This window comes from Rhamphochromis sp. 'chilingali' (genome assembly GCF_963969265.1).
Source record: "Rhamphochromis sp. 'chilingali' genome assembly, chromosome: 21".
Taxonomy (NCBI): Eukaryota; Metazoa; Chordata; class Actinopteri; order Cichliformes; family Cichlidae; genus Rhamphochromis; species Rhamphochromis sp. 'chilingali'.
Genome location: NC_137949.1, coordinates 1,709,138 through 1,726,529, shown reverse-complemented (window position 1 = coordinate 1,726,529; position 17,392 = coordinate 1,709,138). Strand labels below are relative to the sequence as shown.

General features: G+C 42.7%; 1 protein-coding gene across 1 annotated transcript in view; it reads left to right on the top strand.

The window, feature by feature from the left end:
- The window catches only part of nrxn3a (neurexin 3a), a 219,672-nt gene that overhangs the window by 178,573 nt on the left and 23,707 nt on the right, over positions 1 to 17,392 (top strand). The window contains exons 19-20 of the mRNA XM_080870806.1: positions 13,631 to 13,812; positions 14,632 to 14,803. Of these exons, the coding sequence (XP_080726932.1) occupies positions 13,631 to 13,812; positions 14,632 to 14,803 (354 nt within the window). The remainder of the gene's footprint in view (positions 1 to 13,630; positions 13,813 to 14,631; positions 14,804 to 17,392) is intronic.

Here is a 17,392-nt window from a genome sequence, read left to right as displayed (position 1 = left end):
AACTGTGGGAGCAATCATCAGAAAATGGAAGACATACAAGACCACTGATAATCTCCCACGATCTGGGGCTCCATGCAAGATCTCATCCCGTGGGGTCAAAATGATCATGAGAACGGTGAGCAAAGATCCCAGAACCACACGGGGGGACCTGGTGAATGACCTGCAGAGAGCTGGGACCAAAGTAACAAAGGTCACCATCAGTAACACACTACAACGGCAGGGAATCAAATCCCGCAGTGCCAGACGTGTTCCGCTGCTGAAGCCAGTGCATGTCCAGGCCCGTCTGAAGTTTGCCAGAGAGCACATGGATGATACAGCAGAGGATTGGGAGAATGTCATGTGGTCAGATGAAACCAAAGTAGAACTTTTTGGTATAAACTCAACTCGTCGTGTTTGGAGGAAGAAGAATACTGAGTTGCATCCCAAGAACACCATACCTACTGTGAAGCATGGGGGTGGAAACATCATGCTATGGGGCTGTTTTTCTGCCAAGGGGACAGGACGACTGATCCGTGTTAAGGACAGAATGAATGGGGCCATGTATCGTGAGATTTTGAGCCAAAACCTCCTTCCATCAGTGAGAACTTTGAAGATGAAACGAGGCTGGGTCTTCCAACATGACAATGATCCAAAACACACCGCCCGGGCAACAAAGGAGTGGCTCCGTAAGAAGCATTTGAAAGTCCTGGAGTGGCCTAGCCAGTCTCCAGACCTCAACCCCATAGAAAATCTGTGGCGGGAGTTGAAAGTCCGTGTTGCTCGGCGACAGCCCCAAAACATCACTGCTCTCGAGAAGATCTGCATGGAGGAATGGGCCAAAATACCAGCTACTGTGTGTGCAAACCTGGTAAAGACCTATAGTAAACGTTTGACCTCTGTTATTGCCAACAAAGGTTATGTTACAAAGTATTGAGTTGTATTTTTGTTATTGACCAAATACTTATTTTCCACCCTGATTTACCAATAAATTCTTTACAAATCCTACCATGTGGATTCATGGATTTTTTTTTCACATTCTGTCTCTCACAGTTGAAGTGTACCTCTGGTGCAAATTACTGACCTCTGTCATCATTTTAGGTGGGGGAACTTGCACAATCGGTGGCTGACTAAATACTTTTTTGCCCCACTGTAGATGTGTGGTTCTCTGCTGGTGCAAACATATGCTTTATTGAATGCTGGACAATGCAGGACATTAAACCGTATTCAATGCATTTAAAATGAGCTCAGTCTTAAACATATGCAGCAGTTATATTAATCCATTTGAAACTCATGGGGAACGTTTTTCTAATGAATACCTGTTTTTATTTTAATATGTTTTTTGCAGTACTTTTGCGATTTTCCAATAATGCAGTTTCATGTGTAGTGAGGTACATTCATTGTGTTTTGGTTTTGAGACATTCCTCCACCATTTGTCATTTTGGGCTAATAGTAAATAATTTTTGGTGACACCCTGGTTTGTAATATATAGCATATAGAAGTACAATGCCTCTGTAATTTTTTAACCTATGTTACTTTTTATGGTAGGTTGTAAGTATTTCTGACATTATTTGCAGAATTAATCAATACAATATAACTTCCATTTCATAATCATTCTTTTCCTTATGGAACTTTTTTTTGTGTAGGGGAGCAGGGCGTCAGGAGATGTGTTGAGGATGAAAGTAAATAAGTCAATTAACTGTATTACAAGTACAACTGGACAATCAAATACTAATGGGAAATCTTAGAATAGGGCCCTTTTAGGCGGGCTGTAACCTCGGCTAATTATCATGGATGTTTTGTAGTCTTTGCTTTTTAGTTATTTAGTATTAAGTCAGCAAATATAATCAGGTAGATATAAACAAACGTTAAAGAATGATGGCATGAATGATACTGATACTGAGTATCCACTCAGTATGCCATCAAACTGAAAATAGTGTTACTTCAAGTTTCAATGTGTACACAGTTGCTCTGCAATCCATCCATGCTTTTTTTGCCCCCCTCTGCTCTTTCTGGTCTTTAGCTTCCCGTATATGCACATGGAAGGGCGGGGAGGTCCCAAGACATAGTGCTATTGAACCAAATATGAATTATTGCAGATGGAATATATATATATATTTTTTTTTTCTTAACTAACATGACTCAGAAATCCAGCTTTTGGAGAAATTCTGTCCACCCAAAGCTGTAATTTGGCAGGACAAAGATTTGGAATATATTGGTCAATGAATGAGAAACATAGCCTGTATATCTTTGGGGCAGATCCACTGGGGAAGGTTTCACAGGTGATCACTCTGCATGTATTTGCCAGCTGGTCACAACTGAGCAATCTGGCAGCAAATCAGAGAGGTTGAGAGAGACTCTATTTTTCCCTTCAGTGATCTTTATATCTATCTTGCTATGTGCTAGATCATTCCCATTGATCCCCTAATAATCAGGTCCATGTGCATGCCATAAAGTTGCCCAGTAGCCCCAGCCTACATCCTGGAACAGCTCTTCATCCATTCCTGCTGTTTCTGATAGGATGGGTTTCAGAGTGTCAGTAGTTTGAAAAACTGCAGAAAATAAGAGTTAATGTCATTATATTGGTGTCAGCTTTTTGCTTCCTCCCTTGCTGGTGCTGATAGGTGAGGCTGGCCTAGTTTGTTTCAGTATAATGCAGTAGGGGGAAAGCTGTGTTATTAGACCCTTGATAAGCGGAGGATGTGTTTGTTGACCTTCATCTTACTGGTCTTGTATGAGTGTTGTTTGTGTCATCTATGTCCTTCACTGCTCTCCCTTGCATGTGTTCTGTGCAAGAAGAGTGAGACAGAAATAAAGAATGTGGAGAAATAAAGACGTGTGTGGTGGTGGAGCTGGCGTGGAAAAAAACAACCGTGCATCACAGTGGACAGGTCGTTTGAACAGTGCAATGCTGTGTCTGAGTGTTCCTGAAATTAGGGAGGCTTATAATTTCTCAGGACCATGCTTTATGTTAATGGGACAGGGTATGCTGTATAGTCCTGCTGAGGCATGATCTTTGTGGCTCTTCATTTTTCTTTAATGGAACTTTCCTGTTTGTATCAACAGCCACCTCTGATATTTTAACCACGCTGAATTAGAAGTACAGGACGTCCTTGGATTTTTTTTTGATCACAGACATAATCATGGACATCCCTATCACACAGACTTCCCCAAAAACAAACACTATAATTTCATGACATTGTTCCATTATCAGGTGTAATTAGCAACATGGACTTCTGATTCTTAGTTCATAATCTTTGTCACTCATTTTAGGTGTAATGGAATAAAAAAATGAAAAATGCAAGCAACATCTACAAATTATGCCAGGTGACAGTAATAGTGAAGAGACGAAGCACGTTTTATAAGGCGCACTATCGATTTTTGAGAAAATTAAAGGATTTTAAGTGCGCCTTATAGTGCGGAAAATACAGTATACCAAAGAAAAGACTATATCGCGATATATAACATTACCGCACATGCTTCAAATTATACAGCGATATGGATTTTAGGCCATTTCGCCCAGCCCTACCTCCAAGCTATACAAAATGCAGCAGCCAAGCAAGTTTACATTACTCCTATTTTATATTCTTTACATTGGCTCCCAATAGATTTTAGAATTAATTTTAAAATTCTTGTTTTAACATACAAAGTTTTAACATACTAAAACTTTATTTATCCAATTTTCTTTTTATTTATCTTAAACTTTTATTTACATTTAACCTTTTGTATTGTTTATATTGTCTGTTTATTTTAGCCTTCGTGTACGGCACTTTGTGACTGCCTGTCTATGAAAAGCGCTTAATAAATAAATGTTACTTACTTAACAACTTGTGACCGAAAAGTGAAATGCTGAACATAACATTGTTGGACTCTGATGCTTACTGAATAAACTCTTATATTTTGTGAGAATATGATCTACCAGCCACATAGCAGACAGGTCTGACCCAGATCTGGTGTTAAGCCGGCACTGCTGGCTGACTTCTGGCATGGTAAGTGGTATGTCTTCCAGATATGGGCCAGGCCTGGCATAGATGGCACTGTCTATGTGATGGCATGCCACATCTGGCCTGATTGTGGTTTGGTTTATGTGGCCCAGGCCCATAGAAAACAGGTCTGGCCCTGGTCTGGCATCAAGCTGGCACTTCTGACTGACTGGTGTCATTGCAGGGTGTATGCCAATGATGGCACTATTTGTGTTCCTATTGTATTCCTATTAGTTAGAAGACCCAAATGCCATGTTGCAATACTATACTGCTATGGTAGCCAACGTTTCAAATGCAGGTTTGACAGGGTTGTGAGTATATGCTTTATCCAAAATCTAGTGAAGTTTCCCACCCAGTTTTGCACTATTATGTTGCGGCACATGTTGTTACTACATGGCTTGATTAAGGTACACATTAGGCTGACATCTGGGGCCAGAACTTAAACTGTTCTGGGCCAGCAGCGTGTCTGCAACTGGCCCGTGGCTGCGCACAACTTACACATGGCCCACATACCGCAAAGAATGATGGCCCTTTGGTGGCCCAGATCAGGTTTGCCAGAGGTGGCCCACACATGGGCCAGCACATGGCCAGTTGCAGACACACTGGTGGTCCTATGCTGGCCCATGTGTTACACCCCGGCCTAGGCAACCGGAGTGCAACACGAAAAAAGTAAAAATAAAGAAAAAAAAAACACACAAAAAAACCCCCACTAAAGCTCACCACCAAAATCCCAAAATGAAAGTATCGACAAATCTATTTACAGCTATTTACAACAAACTATTTATTTACAACAAAACACCAAACTATTTACAACACGGGGGAGATTGCGACCATGACCAACTGACACACAGGGCTTAAATACATAGAAGGAGCAATCAGGGAATGGACCACAGGAGGGAAACACAGCTGGGGCAAATTAGACCTGACGAGACAAGGAAACGTAAACTGAACACACTAAGATAACAACAGACCTTCAAAGTAAAACAGGAAACACATGACAGTCACGCAAAAACAAAACACTGACAACACCGAAACGTAACACATGTGTGATCCTCTCTGGAAAACCAGATCTGGGCCACCAAAGGGCTATCATTCTTTGCGGTATGTGGGCCATATGTAAGCACATTATGTGGGCCAGATCTGGGCCATACCAATTTTGCTATGTAGACACATAGAATGCTGGGCAAAAATGCCACTGATACAGTCAGGGATACACACCAAGGGCAGAGACACGCCTGGTGGTGGTCAGGTGCTTAGCTGGCTTAAGGTAAGTGAGGTTCTTATGATCGGTGACTATGGTGAATGGATGTTCAGCCCTGTCTTCGAGATGACACCTCTCCTCTTAGGCTAGTTTTATAGCTATCAGTCCTCTGTCTCCTACATCATAATTATTTTCCGCAGCAGACAGACGGCGTGAAAAGAGTGCACAGGGTTGTAGCGCAGCACGGGGTCCAGAGTATTGTGAAAGCACCGCTCCAACCCCAACATCAGGCACATCAGCCTCCACAATAAACGGTTTAGTGGTATCAGGATAAACCAAAACAGGAGCTGAGGTGAACATATTGAAAGCTGACTCAGGTTCAGGTGTCCAGTGAGAGTGTCTCTTGGTGGAGGTGAGTGTGGTGAGTGGAACAGCTACCTGGCTGTAGTTTCGTATGAAATGGTGATTAAAATTGGTGAAGCCAAGGAAGAGTTGGAGCTGTTTGCAGGATGAGGGTATTGGCCATTCCTTGACAGCTAGAACCTTACCTGGGTAGGTCTTCACCTGCCCACCTAAAGTTACAGAAGCAGAGTGGAACTCACATTTTTCAGCCTATACATAAAGCCGGTATTCCATGAGACATTTCAGGTTATATGTCAAGGTTGGCTGAAGGAGAACCCAAATGCTGGACTTTTAGAATGGAGAAAGTGTGTTTATTTACAGAGAAAACTGTGCCAACAGTCCACAGTTTGTGCTTTCCCAATTCCCCGTGCCGTGATTCCTTTCCATGATGTGTGCTAGTGTTTCGTCGTCCTCGGTGCCTGTGTTCAACAGTGTACTGCTCCCTCCACATGTTTCCGTAATCACCATGGAAACAAGGGATGCCTCAATGCGTACCGTCCCATCCACCGGCCGACAAAACACATTAACCATTCCAACAAGAGAGTAATTGAAAACACGACCATACGAGCTGAGCACTAACTCTATTTCTAGTTTAACAATCCCGCGCCAACTGCTGCTCCACTGCTCTCTTAAGTAGAGCTCCTTGATTAGACAGATCGGAAACAGGTGAGTGATTATCACAGGTGTGGCTGGCTCAAAGGCAGGGACTCTCCAGGCCTGGTGGGGCAGCAAAACTGACACAACAACACACACAGGGAAATGAGGAACCCGGAGCAGATCTGTTTTCCATTCACCCCTCTCCCTTATGTCGACCAGGTGATAGGCATTATGGAGGTCGAGCTTCGTCAAAACGGTGGTGCCATGGAGGGGTTCGAAAGCGGAGTTGATTAATTGAAGTGGGTACTTGTTTTTAACTGTTATTTAATTTAGTCCCCTGTAGTCCAGGGTTTTGTCTTTCTTAGCCACATAAAAAAAATCTAGCACCCACGGGGGAGAGGGACAGCCGGATGATTCCAGCGGCCAGTGACTCTGATATATTTTTCCATAGCCTCTGTTACAGGCTTAGAGATGTTGAACAGCAGACAAGAACAAAGGGGCACCAGGGAGGAAATCAATAGCACAGTCATAAGGAATATGGGGTGGAAGTGATAGTGCTATGTGCTTACTAAATACTTCTTGCAGGTCGTGATATTCTTGAGGAACAGTCGTGAGATCAGGAAGAACTGGTTTGGTGATCTTAGTTTCAATGGGTTCAGATGGAAGAGCTGAGTTGAAGTAGTTAGCTAGGCAAAATAGACTCCAACTGGCAACCAGAGAATCATTATGGGGGGTATGTTTCTTTAGCCAGGGGAAACCTAGAATTAGGGGTGAGTCTAGAGATGTGAGGGAGATGATTTCATGGTGGTTACCTGACGTGACGAGAGTTATGGGGCCAGTTTGGTAAGAAATAAGTGAAGACACTTGGTTATTTCATGTGGTGACAGGGATGGGAGGATTGAGTGGTTCTAAAATCTCTCTTGAGCAATTTAAATCTTTACTAAAGACACACTTTTACGCTCTGGCTTTTAACACATTATGACCCAAGCATTTTGGATTTATCTGAATTAGTTAGTATTGTTTCAATTCTTCTATTTTATTGTTTCTATTGTTATTATTGTATTACACTGTAGTTTTTAATTTTATTGTTATTGTTAAGCACTTTGTGCAGCATCGGCTGTTGGAAATGTGCTATATAAATAAATCTGACCTTGACCTTGACCTTGACCTAAAATGGTCCGGAAAACGTCAGAGAATGGGCGAACATGAGTGAACATTTTAATATAAAGGTCCCCCACTGACCCTGCGCACCGGAATACGGTTCAGGATCCAGGAACGCAGCGTCATGAAACACCGACCCTACCGGAACAGACAGAACCTGGAACGACGGCAGGGAAACTGTCGCAGTTGTCGGGGTCACATATTTGGAGTATGAAGGGAGCGTACATGCGTGGGAGGTAAGCTAGCCTGAATAGCCTGAATGGACAAGAAGATGTCAGACTGGGTGTCACTGATGGCTTTGCACTGAACGCCTAAAGCCTGCAACTCCTATTCGTGACTCCCCAGGACTGCTACCTGCTTGGCGATTGCCGCCCGCACAGAATCCGCTGAGTCCATCTTGCACTTGGCCTGTACCAAAACATGGCTCAAGTGCTGGAAAAGGTGCGGAGACAGTTAACTTTACGCAATCTTTGTGCCAAAGCACAAAGTATCAACTTGGCACGGGAACGTGACACAATGTTTAGGATGACACAAAATACAATTTTGCTCAGCATGAGATTCATGCCTAGGGACTCTAGCATGGAGGTCTAAGGGCAAGCACAAAGCATGGCTGGATACAAGAGTGGTTGCGCTGAGGAGAGAGGACAAACAAGGGGTTGGCGTATTCCAGAACTCCTCCAGGTGTACATGGATTTAACAGAGGGGTATGGCTTATGTTGCAGGTGGAGTCAGAGGGTGCATTGAGAGGAGAAGGTGAAGGTCCGAGTGAGATGAGTAGAGATATGACCTGAGTTCCAAGGCAGGGTGGCACCACTGTGTGCAGTGGTGGCAAGAGGGCAGGCAGGTGTATGGTTGGAATCCTTCCCAGGAGATGGAGCATGAACAGTAGTGAGTGTAGTCAGTAGTGAGTATAGCTCAGTGTCCGAGGGGCGAGCTGACCAGAGAACTGTAACACGAGAAAACGAGGTAAATACAAAGGTTTGGGATAATAACATGAAGCATGAAAGCCTGTTACTAACGTGGGTAAGTTGATGAACTGGTGGTGAAGAGACTGCAGCGGTGGTCTGAAATAAATATATATATATATATATATATATATATATATATATATATATATATTAGGGGTGCAACGATATTCGTATCGATATTGAACCGTTCGATACAGTGCTTTCGGTTCGGTACGCATATGTATCGAACAATACAAAATTTTTATTTTATCAACTTTCCTTCTGACGATGCTGTCTGTGTTGAGCGCTCAGTGGATCTGCGTTCGACTACTCCACCTAGGCTGCACTCTCGAGCGCAGATCCACTGAGCGCTCAACACAGACAGCATCGTCAGAAGGAAGAGTGCAGGGCAAGCTAGCGAGACAGAAGTTAAGCTCTCCTTGCAACATGGCAAATTGAACCTCCCCCACCCTCATTCAGATCTGGCGTTTGGAATTATTTTGGTTTTCATGTGACGTATGACCCTGAAGGTAAGCGCGTCATGGACTAAAGTAAAACAGTATGTTGGATGTGCCATGCAATGCTCAATTACATGGGTGGGAACTAGTGTGTTAGCGCAGTTAGCTCGTTAACGTGTTGGCCGTCTAGCCCCATGCACGGGGCGATCAGGGGTAGCTCGTTAACGGAGATTTGCCGTGTTGTGGCGTTAAGGTCATTTCTAAACTTCCTACAATAGCCCGAAGGAAAAATATATGTCAATGCTTTTGCATTCTTTCAGAAATGTAGCTGTGTAATTATGTCATTGGCATCGGTGAGCCACTGTCAATATGTGACATATTGAAATCGCGTTTGAATTTGCGCTTGTTTTTTTGCTTTCACTTTGCAATCGCACGAACTGTGTATAGAGAGCGACAGCACTGATCTGTGAGTGATGATAATTTGTGCACCAATTCCTCTGACATCGTCTTATTAATCGTTAGCTTACTATGCAAACATGACAAGTGAAATCTCCGGCAGCTTAAACATGTGAGAGGTTGATCGAGCAGAGAATCGCTGATTCTCTGCTTACCACAGAGCTTACCACAAAACGGAAAAGTTATGACAAATCAGACAAAAAGAAAGTGCAGCTTTATGGTTTCATGGTAAATGGCCTGTATTTATATAGCGCTTTACTAGTCCCTAAGGACCCCAAAGTGCTTTACATATCCAGTCATTCACCCATTCACACACACATTCACACACTGGTGATGGCAGCTACATTGTAACCACAGCCACCCTGTGGCGCACTGACAGAGGCGAGGCTGCCGGACACTGGTGCCACCGGGCCCTCTGACCACCACCAGTAGGCAACGGGTAAAGTGTCTTGCCCAAGGACACAACGACCGAGACTGTCCAAGCCGGGGCTCGAACCGGCAACCTTCCGATTACAAGGCGAACTCCCAACTCTTGAGCCACGATCGCCACGACATTATTTTGTTTCATGGACTGCAATATGATGAGCTAAATAACCAGGGCTGCACATAAGTGGTCCGCAGGTGCGCATTCGCTGTCAAAATAAAAAACACGCACAAGGGTTAGGGTTAAATTTAAAAACTGTACTTTTGAGTTAAAATATATATTTATAATTTTAATAAATGACAAATTAAAAATGCATGAACATTTTTTTTGTATCGAAAAAATATCGAACCGTGACACCAAAGTATCGAACCGAACCGTGAATTTTGTGTATCGTTGCACCCCTAATATCTATATGTCAGTACTTGCTAATGGTGGTAAAAGTGACTCATAAATTTAAAGGTGAATGGGTTTCTTAGAATCTCGACAGTCTCTCTTATTTTACCCTGTCTATGTTTCTTCTGCCACGTCTGTCTTTCTTGCCTTCCTGCCATTCTTTTATTTACATTCTGCCTCACTATAAACACTCCCTGCCTTTTGCTGTTGTGTTTTTACCATTCCAACTCAACCCTCTATCTCTTTTTACGGCCTTTGTCAATATTTACAACAGGCTGTTCACTTCTATATTTGCATTTGCTTCCACATGCTCTTGTCCTGACATCACTCTTTTACCTCTCTTTTAATTTTGCTATCTCTCTCAGCACCTCTAAAACACCCACCCCTCCAACACCTCCACCCCATTTCCTCTTTATCTCTTTCACTCACTCTCTCGCTCTCTCACTCTGGGATGCTCTGGCACGTAGATTACAGATCATTGCTGCCGCCTTCACTGAAAGGCAAATATCAATGAAGGGTCCACACTAAGATGGACAATGGTAAACAGCAGAAAGGATTTTCTTCTTTAAATTGTAATTTATTGGACACAAAATCTTTGAGGAAAGGAAACTGAAACAAAATCAAGAGGACCACACATGACCAAATCTCTCTGCAAACTGGAGAAGATCAAGAGGCAGGGAACAGTTCTCTTTCTCTCTGTGACTTTGAAATTCCTTTCCGAGAGAAAAAGCAGAGATGAAGGGATAGTCAGAGAGATGGGCAGTGACTAAAGTGTAGCACATGAGGAGCAGGTGCTGAGTTGGAAAAGGGCTGCACAAGCTAATCTGCAAGTTGCGTTCAGAAGAGGCTGCAAAAGATATTCATTTGCATTTCGTCACTCACTTGGATGAGTAACGAAACATTTCTCCCACTGAAAACGCTACGTCCAGATCAGCAGAATCAACTTATCTGCATTCGTTTGAGTCCTTATTTGCTGCATTTGAGGATTAAAACTGTTTCTCTGTGACTGTTTTTCTCAGGTCAACCAATTGCATCTCTCAGATGTCTTTTGAAAGATCTGAGAGTGAGGTATCGTCTTTTAGTTTTTTAAATTTTCTCAGTCATGACAGTTTTGCTGTCTAGAGCCGTGTTTCAGTTTATGTCTACGTGAACTGTTTGGAATCATGTGCCCCACTGACCTGTTACCTTCGCGGGGTCCCATTAAAAGGTTTCCATCCCAAGCCTCTGGACTAATTGCTCTCTATAAGAGTGCCTGGATAGGATGGCTCATTCTGGGATGTATTGCTGGACCTTCCAAACACAGTTCATCCCCATCAGGGAGGTTAGAGAACTCCAGGAGCGCCACCAGACCTCGGGTGGAAAAAGGCTTGATTGCTTACCCCGAGGAGCTACACTTAGAGGTGGCAAGGCACCACTCCACTTCACCCGTCTCCATATATAGATCTCCACTATTGCTAAAGGGTGGTCACAGTGAGTATCAAAAAACAGCACAATAACATTCAAAGAACAGGGAATTCAATTTCAAATGTATTAGTAAAAATGTGAAACTCTAGTATGAACGGCTGCCATCAGTTAGCAGTATAGTGAATAGTTCTTGTTCTCCTTCCTGTTATCATGGACACTCAGGTTTCCAGCCTACATGAAAAAAACTTCCTCAAGCCTCACAATTAAAAATGTGTAAATACAATTCAAAGATCTATAACAAGCTGCACATTAGGTTGTTGCTTAGCTACTTTTTTGCACAAATGTTATAAATAAATCTCTATCCACAAATACATACCAAGGTCATGTACATCATACAGAATATACTGTTAGGTCCAAGACTTCAGCATCCCCTGTCACAGAAGTCAGACATCACAGAAAACACGGCCAAATGCAAAACGAAGAAAGAGATAGACAAAGGTGTTTCCACTTTATCGTCATCGCTATTTTTCTGAGCAATATGTGATTTAGGAATTTGTCTTCAATAAGTAAAAGTACTTGTTTTCTTCCTGTAGAATACCATGGTCAAATCACATTGTATAATTAACATCAGCATGAGCAGTGTGTTTTTGTGCAGAGGCATTTTTCTGTACTGTCATCAAACTGGTCTCCCAGTCAGGAGTCGAAAAGAGTTCTTTTTTCTCCTCTTGTCCCTGACGTGTCTCCCTGTTCTTTTTGGCGCACATGCAGCCTGACTGGAGCTTCCATGTGGTACTGAGGCAGGTTACTGACTGGTATTTGTTGGGACTGGTCCCTTCTGGGGGTCTTTGGGAATCAGAATTATCCAGCCTTCAGTTAGCCATTCTGGGTGTCTCTCATTGACTAGCAGCTGGTTCATGTGTACTGCCAGACAGTCATGGAGTGCAGTCACCTTCTTCAGCCAGTAGACGTGAACCATGTCAGGGCCTGGTGCTGTCCAATTCTTGGACAATTGGATGTCTGCCACTGAGCATTGCCTTCGCTACTCTGTTTAATGATCACAGCAAGTCTGAATCAGACCACACTGTCTTAGATTTAATCTGGTATGACTGAAGCACAACAGATGGACAAGCAAATACTGTACTTTCAAATAGACTATGAAATTCAAGCCAAGATGATGAAATTGTGGTTCACTAAGCCAAAGCGCAAGTTCAGTACACGCTACACAATTAAACTACCAGCCTGACATGACAGTGTTTTTATGTGCATTTGTGTCATGGTCCTGGGTCTTTTGACCCAGCATTTTAAGTTTGAGTTTATTTTGTTCATTAGGTTATCTAAGTTCATTTGGTTATTAGACTCCTTGTGTTTTCTTCCCCTGTATTTAAGCTTCCCCTCACCCTTCGTGTTTCATGCTGCGTGTCTTATGTTATCAAGTTTGTATTATCATGCCTAAGTGTTTCTAGTTCTTATTATTTCCCCCTCGTGTTTCCAACCATGTTAAATCTCCCCTGCTCTTCATGCGTTTCATGTCTGTGTCTTACGTTGTCAAGTTCTGGTTGTCGTGTCTAAGTCTGCATGTTTCCTGTTTTATTTTGAAGAGGGGTCTTGTGTTCTGTGCTCATGCGGTTAGTTTTACTCTTGCCTGTGCATCATTATGTTTATCCTAGTCAGCTGTTTCCTCATGTGTCTCCACTTCCCCTAATCACCTCCTGTGTATTTAAGTCCTCTGTTGTCAGTGTGTGATTGTCAGGTTGTCTGTTGTCCACGCCATGTTTCCGATGCCATGCTTCCAAGTTTCTTGTCTAGGTTTTTCTTATTGTTTGTTTAGATTCCCCAGTTTAGGTTTGTGTTAATTTTGCTTCAGTTTGCCTTGCCCTTTGTTTGTACCTTTTCTACCAGCCATATTAAACGGCTCGCCTTTTGTTAACATTTCAAGTTCTGTTCCCTGTTCCTTGGAGTCTGCGTTTTGGGTCCTTTTCTCAATTCATACAGTCTGCTCTCGCCAGACTGTGACAGAACGACCTGACAATCAAACCTGTGGGCACTCTTTGTACATTAGTAAGCACGTTGAAGCTGAGCTTCTATTTAGTGTAAACATGTCATTAAGTTACCTCAACTTCTTGTTCAAAGCTACCACGATACAATTTACAACACTTAGTGAAAAGATGCAGATCTACAGTTAGCAGGTCTTTATTTTCTAATTCATGATTTCTCCTTGTTTTGCTCAGCGGGGACAACATACATCTTTGGCAAAGGTGGGGGCCTCATTACATTCAATTGGCCAGCCAATGAGAGACCAAGCACCAGGACGGACAGGTTGACTGTCGGCTTCAGCACCTCCCTGAAAGATGGCATCTTAGTCAGAATTGACAGTGCACCTGGTCTAGGGGACTATCTCATGCTGCATATAGTAAGTTCAACTCAAAATATTGTCCTTGAATAATTTGTGATTTTTTTGTCCTTTTATTGAGTTTTTGGTTCCTTTTTTTACAGTAAAGTAGATTCATAGTTTTATCCCCCAGCATGTTCCACGGGCTTCAGCTGTCACAATATGTGGATTTTAGAGAGAAGGACACAGGACTATGTATACAAGAACTCATTACTTGTGAAAAAGAGAGGGACACAGAGGACAATGAAACACTAAATATTTAAACTGATAGAAATTAACATCACTGAGCCCTGCTCTCAAAAACTGACATAGATGTAAGACTGTCTGTGAAGCTGGACCGGGAATCCCATCAGCAGTATGTCAGCAGGGAAAATAGGTCAATGTGTGCAATGGCCCAAAAACACAAGCCAAAAAAAAGAGAAGGCTCAAAGGAAGAGATGCCGCACTTTCCTCCCTCACGTCATCTCACTGACTGGATTACTTCTCATTACAATTTAAGAAATCCGAAGCCCGACTGTAACAAGGAGACTTTTTCCCCTGCAGACATGTTGATGGAATGTTAGGATTTCCAGTCGTCTTTGGTAAGACGCAGCTTTGGTGTGATATGCATGTAGTAACCTGTTATGTAGTACTGTTTGGCTCAAACAGGCTCTCCTCCACACAGTCCTCATTCATAAAGTGCTTTACAAACCCAAACATTATGGCTAACAGGCGGATTTTACCGTTGGAGTGCAGCTAGCCAAACAGTCAGATTTTGAGAGCAGGGGTCCGTGATGTAAATTAGCCTTTATATGTGTAGTGTTTCACGTCCTGTTTAATAACTCTTTACTCTCATTTCAGCAACAAGGCAAAATTGGAGTGACCTTCAACATCGGCACAGTGGATATCAGCGTGCAGGAAAGCAGCACCCCAGTGAATGATGGGAAGTATCACGTTGTCCGTTTCACCAGAAATGGTGGCAATGCTACACTGCAGGTGGATAACTGGTCTATCAATGAACATTTCCCACCAGGTACAGTATTAATAAATCTGTCAGCTGTTAAAGAAAAACAACTGGTATTAACTGGTAATAATGATGCAGTGGGGTTGTGTCATTATGATACGAGATCACTGGGCAGCATGTGCTTCAGTAACATCAGATTTTAATTTCTAGCATAAAACGGTGTCTAACATAGTGGGATTTATCTGTGAGGAGCGAAACACATTACGTACTACCATACTGCATTAGGGATTACGATGTAACTCTGTAGACTTTGGATGGACATGTTAGACGCGTTGTCCTAAAAGTAAAGACAAAAAGAATGATGTTCCAAGCCTCCATCAGGATTTCGGAGGATTGCTGTATTAGTGCTAAAGTTCAGGGCCCCTGCTGCTGTGATGGTTTACAAAAATCTCCTTTCATTTGTAACCCTTTTACATGAGTGAAGAGCAGAACTCTGTTAGCAGTAGTGTTTTTTATTCCTGTGTTTGCTCCAACTGTCTGAGATAATTTGATATCCCAGATCGCACTTTGAAAAAGCACAGATTGGCAAATGATGATTGCTGTGATTCGTGCAGCCTGTCGAAACCCAGTACACACCCACATACCATGGGGTGGTATAATGGAACTATGGTGACTTTATCATACTGACACAATGAGGATCAAGTGTTTGTGGAAATACTGAGAGGAAGGAGAAAGCTGTAAGAGTCAACATAAAGTCTTCTGACCAGTGACCTGTTATGGATAGATTGAGGATAGCATGTTCTAGTTTCTGAAACTGTGCTTGTTTAGGATGTGGCAGAAATGCAACCTAACATTAATTGTACACCTATGTGGCTCACTAGTGACCTGGTGGAAGTTAAGGGGTTAAGTCTGTCAGCTGAAGTATTTTCAGTGTCTCTTCTATCCTGTAGTCAAAGTAGTTTGAACAGTAAGGAAGGTATATTATCAGTTGTGTTTTGAAAATCTGATACATATTGAATCAATAAATAGTCTTTGCATGAACCACATCCACACCTCATATGCCAGAGATATGAGGTAAATTCCATCTATGTCCATACAGAATCTCACAGCTGAAAAGACTTGGGAGAAATTTAAATAATGACAAAAATAATTGCCCTCATCCCCTGGGTGTTGGTATTTGTTCCTCTAGCTTGGGTCCTCTGAGAGTTTGAGGGCTCTGCTGTATCTTAGCTGTTCCTCTGATGTGCCTGGAATCTGCTGGAGCCATTCTTCCAGTTACGGGGTCACAACTCCTACTGGTCCTATTACCACTTGGCCACTTTAGACTTTACCTTCCATATTTGCTCCAGTTATTCCTTCGGGCCCTGGTACTTATGTATTTTTTGTACTCCTTCTTCCTGAAGTTACTATCCACTGGGATTTCCACATCACAGCTGTGGTATACCTTCTGTAGTTGAGGTCAGTCTGTAACTTCCTGTCAACTGTGGCAGACTTCAGCTGGAGTCTCAGTACCTGGCCTACCTTCTGGAGATATGTCCGGTATATCTGCCTGTCTGACACACATGATTAGGTTAGGGCTATCAGTGATGAGAACTTAGACATCACAGGGTTAACCTAAACGAAATGAAAGCACACAGCTAGAAAAGCCAGAAAGTTCTGGGTTTGAATCTTAGTGGTGCCTGGCTCATTGCTCTGGTTTCCTCCCATAGTCAGAAGGTTAGGTTAACCCTGGAGCACAGTTTCACGTGGGAACTAAATGAACACATGTAAAAGCATACAGTTATGTTTAGGGTCATCATTGACGATGACTTTGACTTCACAGGGTTAACTGGTGATAAGTGGTGGTAAGGTGGAAACAGATATAGATATAATACAGAGCTTTCATGTGGAGCTTTGAACATCACGTTTAAAACGTGTTATAGAAATGCCCATTAATTGTGTGTAACCATGTTTGGACCTTGTTCTGTGAGGTCTAAGTCACATAGGGCTAGGTTTGTCAGCTGGGGTTGTCACTGGATGATGACTGTTTTTGTGTGACATTATATTAACATACAAAATTGTCACTATTACCCCAGAAACTACAGACAAATTAAATCCAGACTCTAGAGAGCGTCTGGCTGCAGGGCCTTGTGCAGACTGCAGAACAATTTCCATCACGTTCATGTCCAAGACAAAATCCCTTAAGTCAAATAGAATCCACTCTGGCACCCTCCTCTACTAGCCTGCGCCATCATTTGCTTCAGTGCTTTCGATCATTGATTCAGTTTCCCATGGGTAACCAGCACCCTGGAGTCTTGGTAACAGTGTGTTTGAGGCAAGTGTAACGGACAAATTGTTCTGCTGTTCTGGCCAACAACATTTCTGCCTCCAGGAAGGGTCTTTGAGTATAATGTTTTGTGATTCAGTGTGGCACTCTTTGTTAGACAAGCTTTCAAGTACTGAACTATTTGGCAGCGCTTCCTGGCACTTGCCCTGGATGGATACATGATGTACACAAGCCTTCCACAGTCTTTTCACAAGGCTGCAGTAGTGGAGCAGTGAGGTGTTCAAAGAATGGTGCAGTGCTGAGGGATGGGCCTTCAGTTTGTCCTGTAAACCTGTGCCTGTTCCTATAAACTCATCTCTTCAAATTGTAATATTTTAAACTGTTAAATTTTT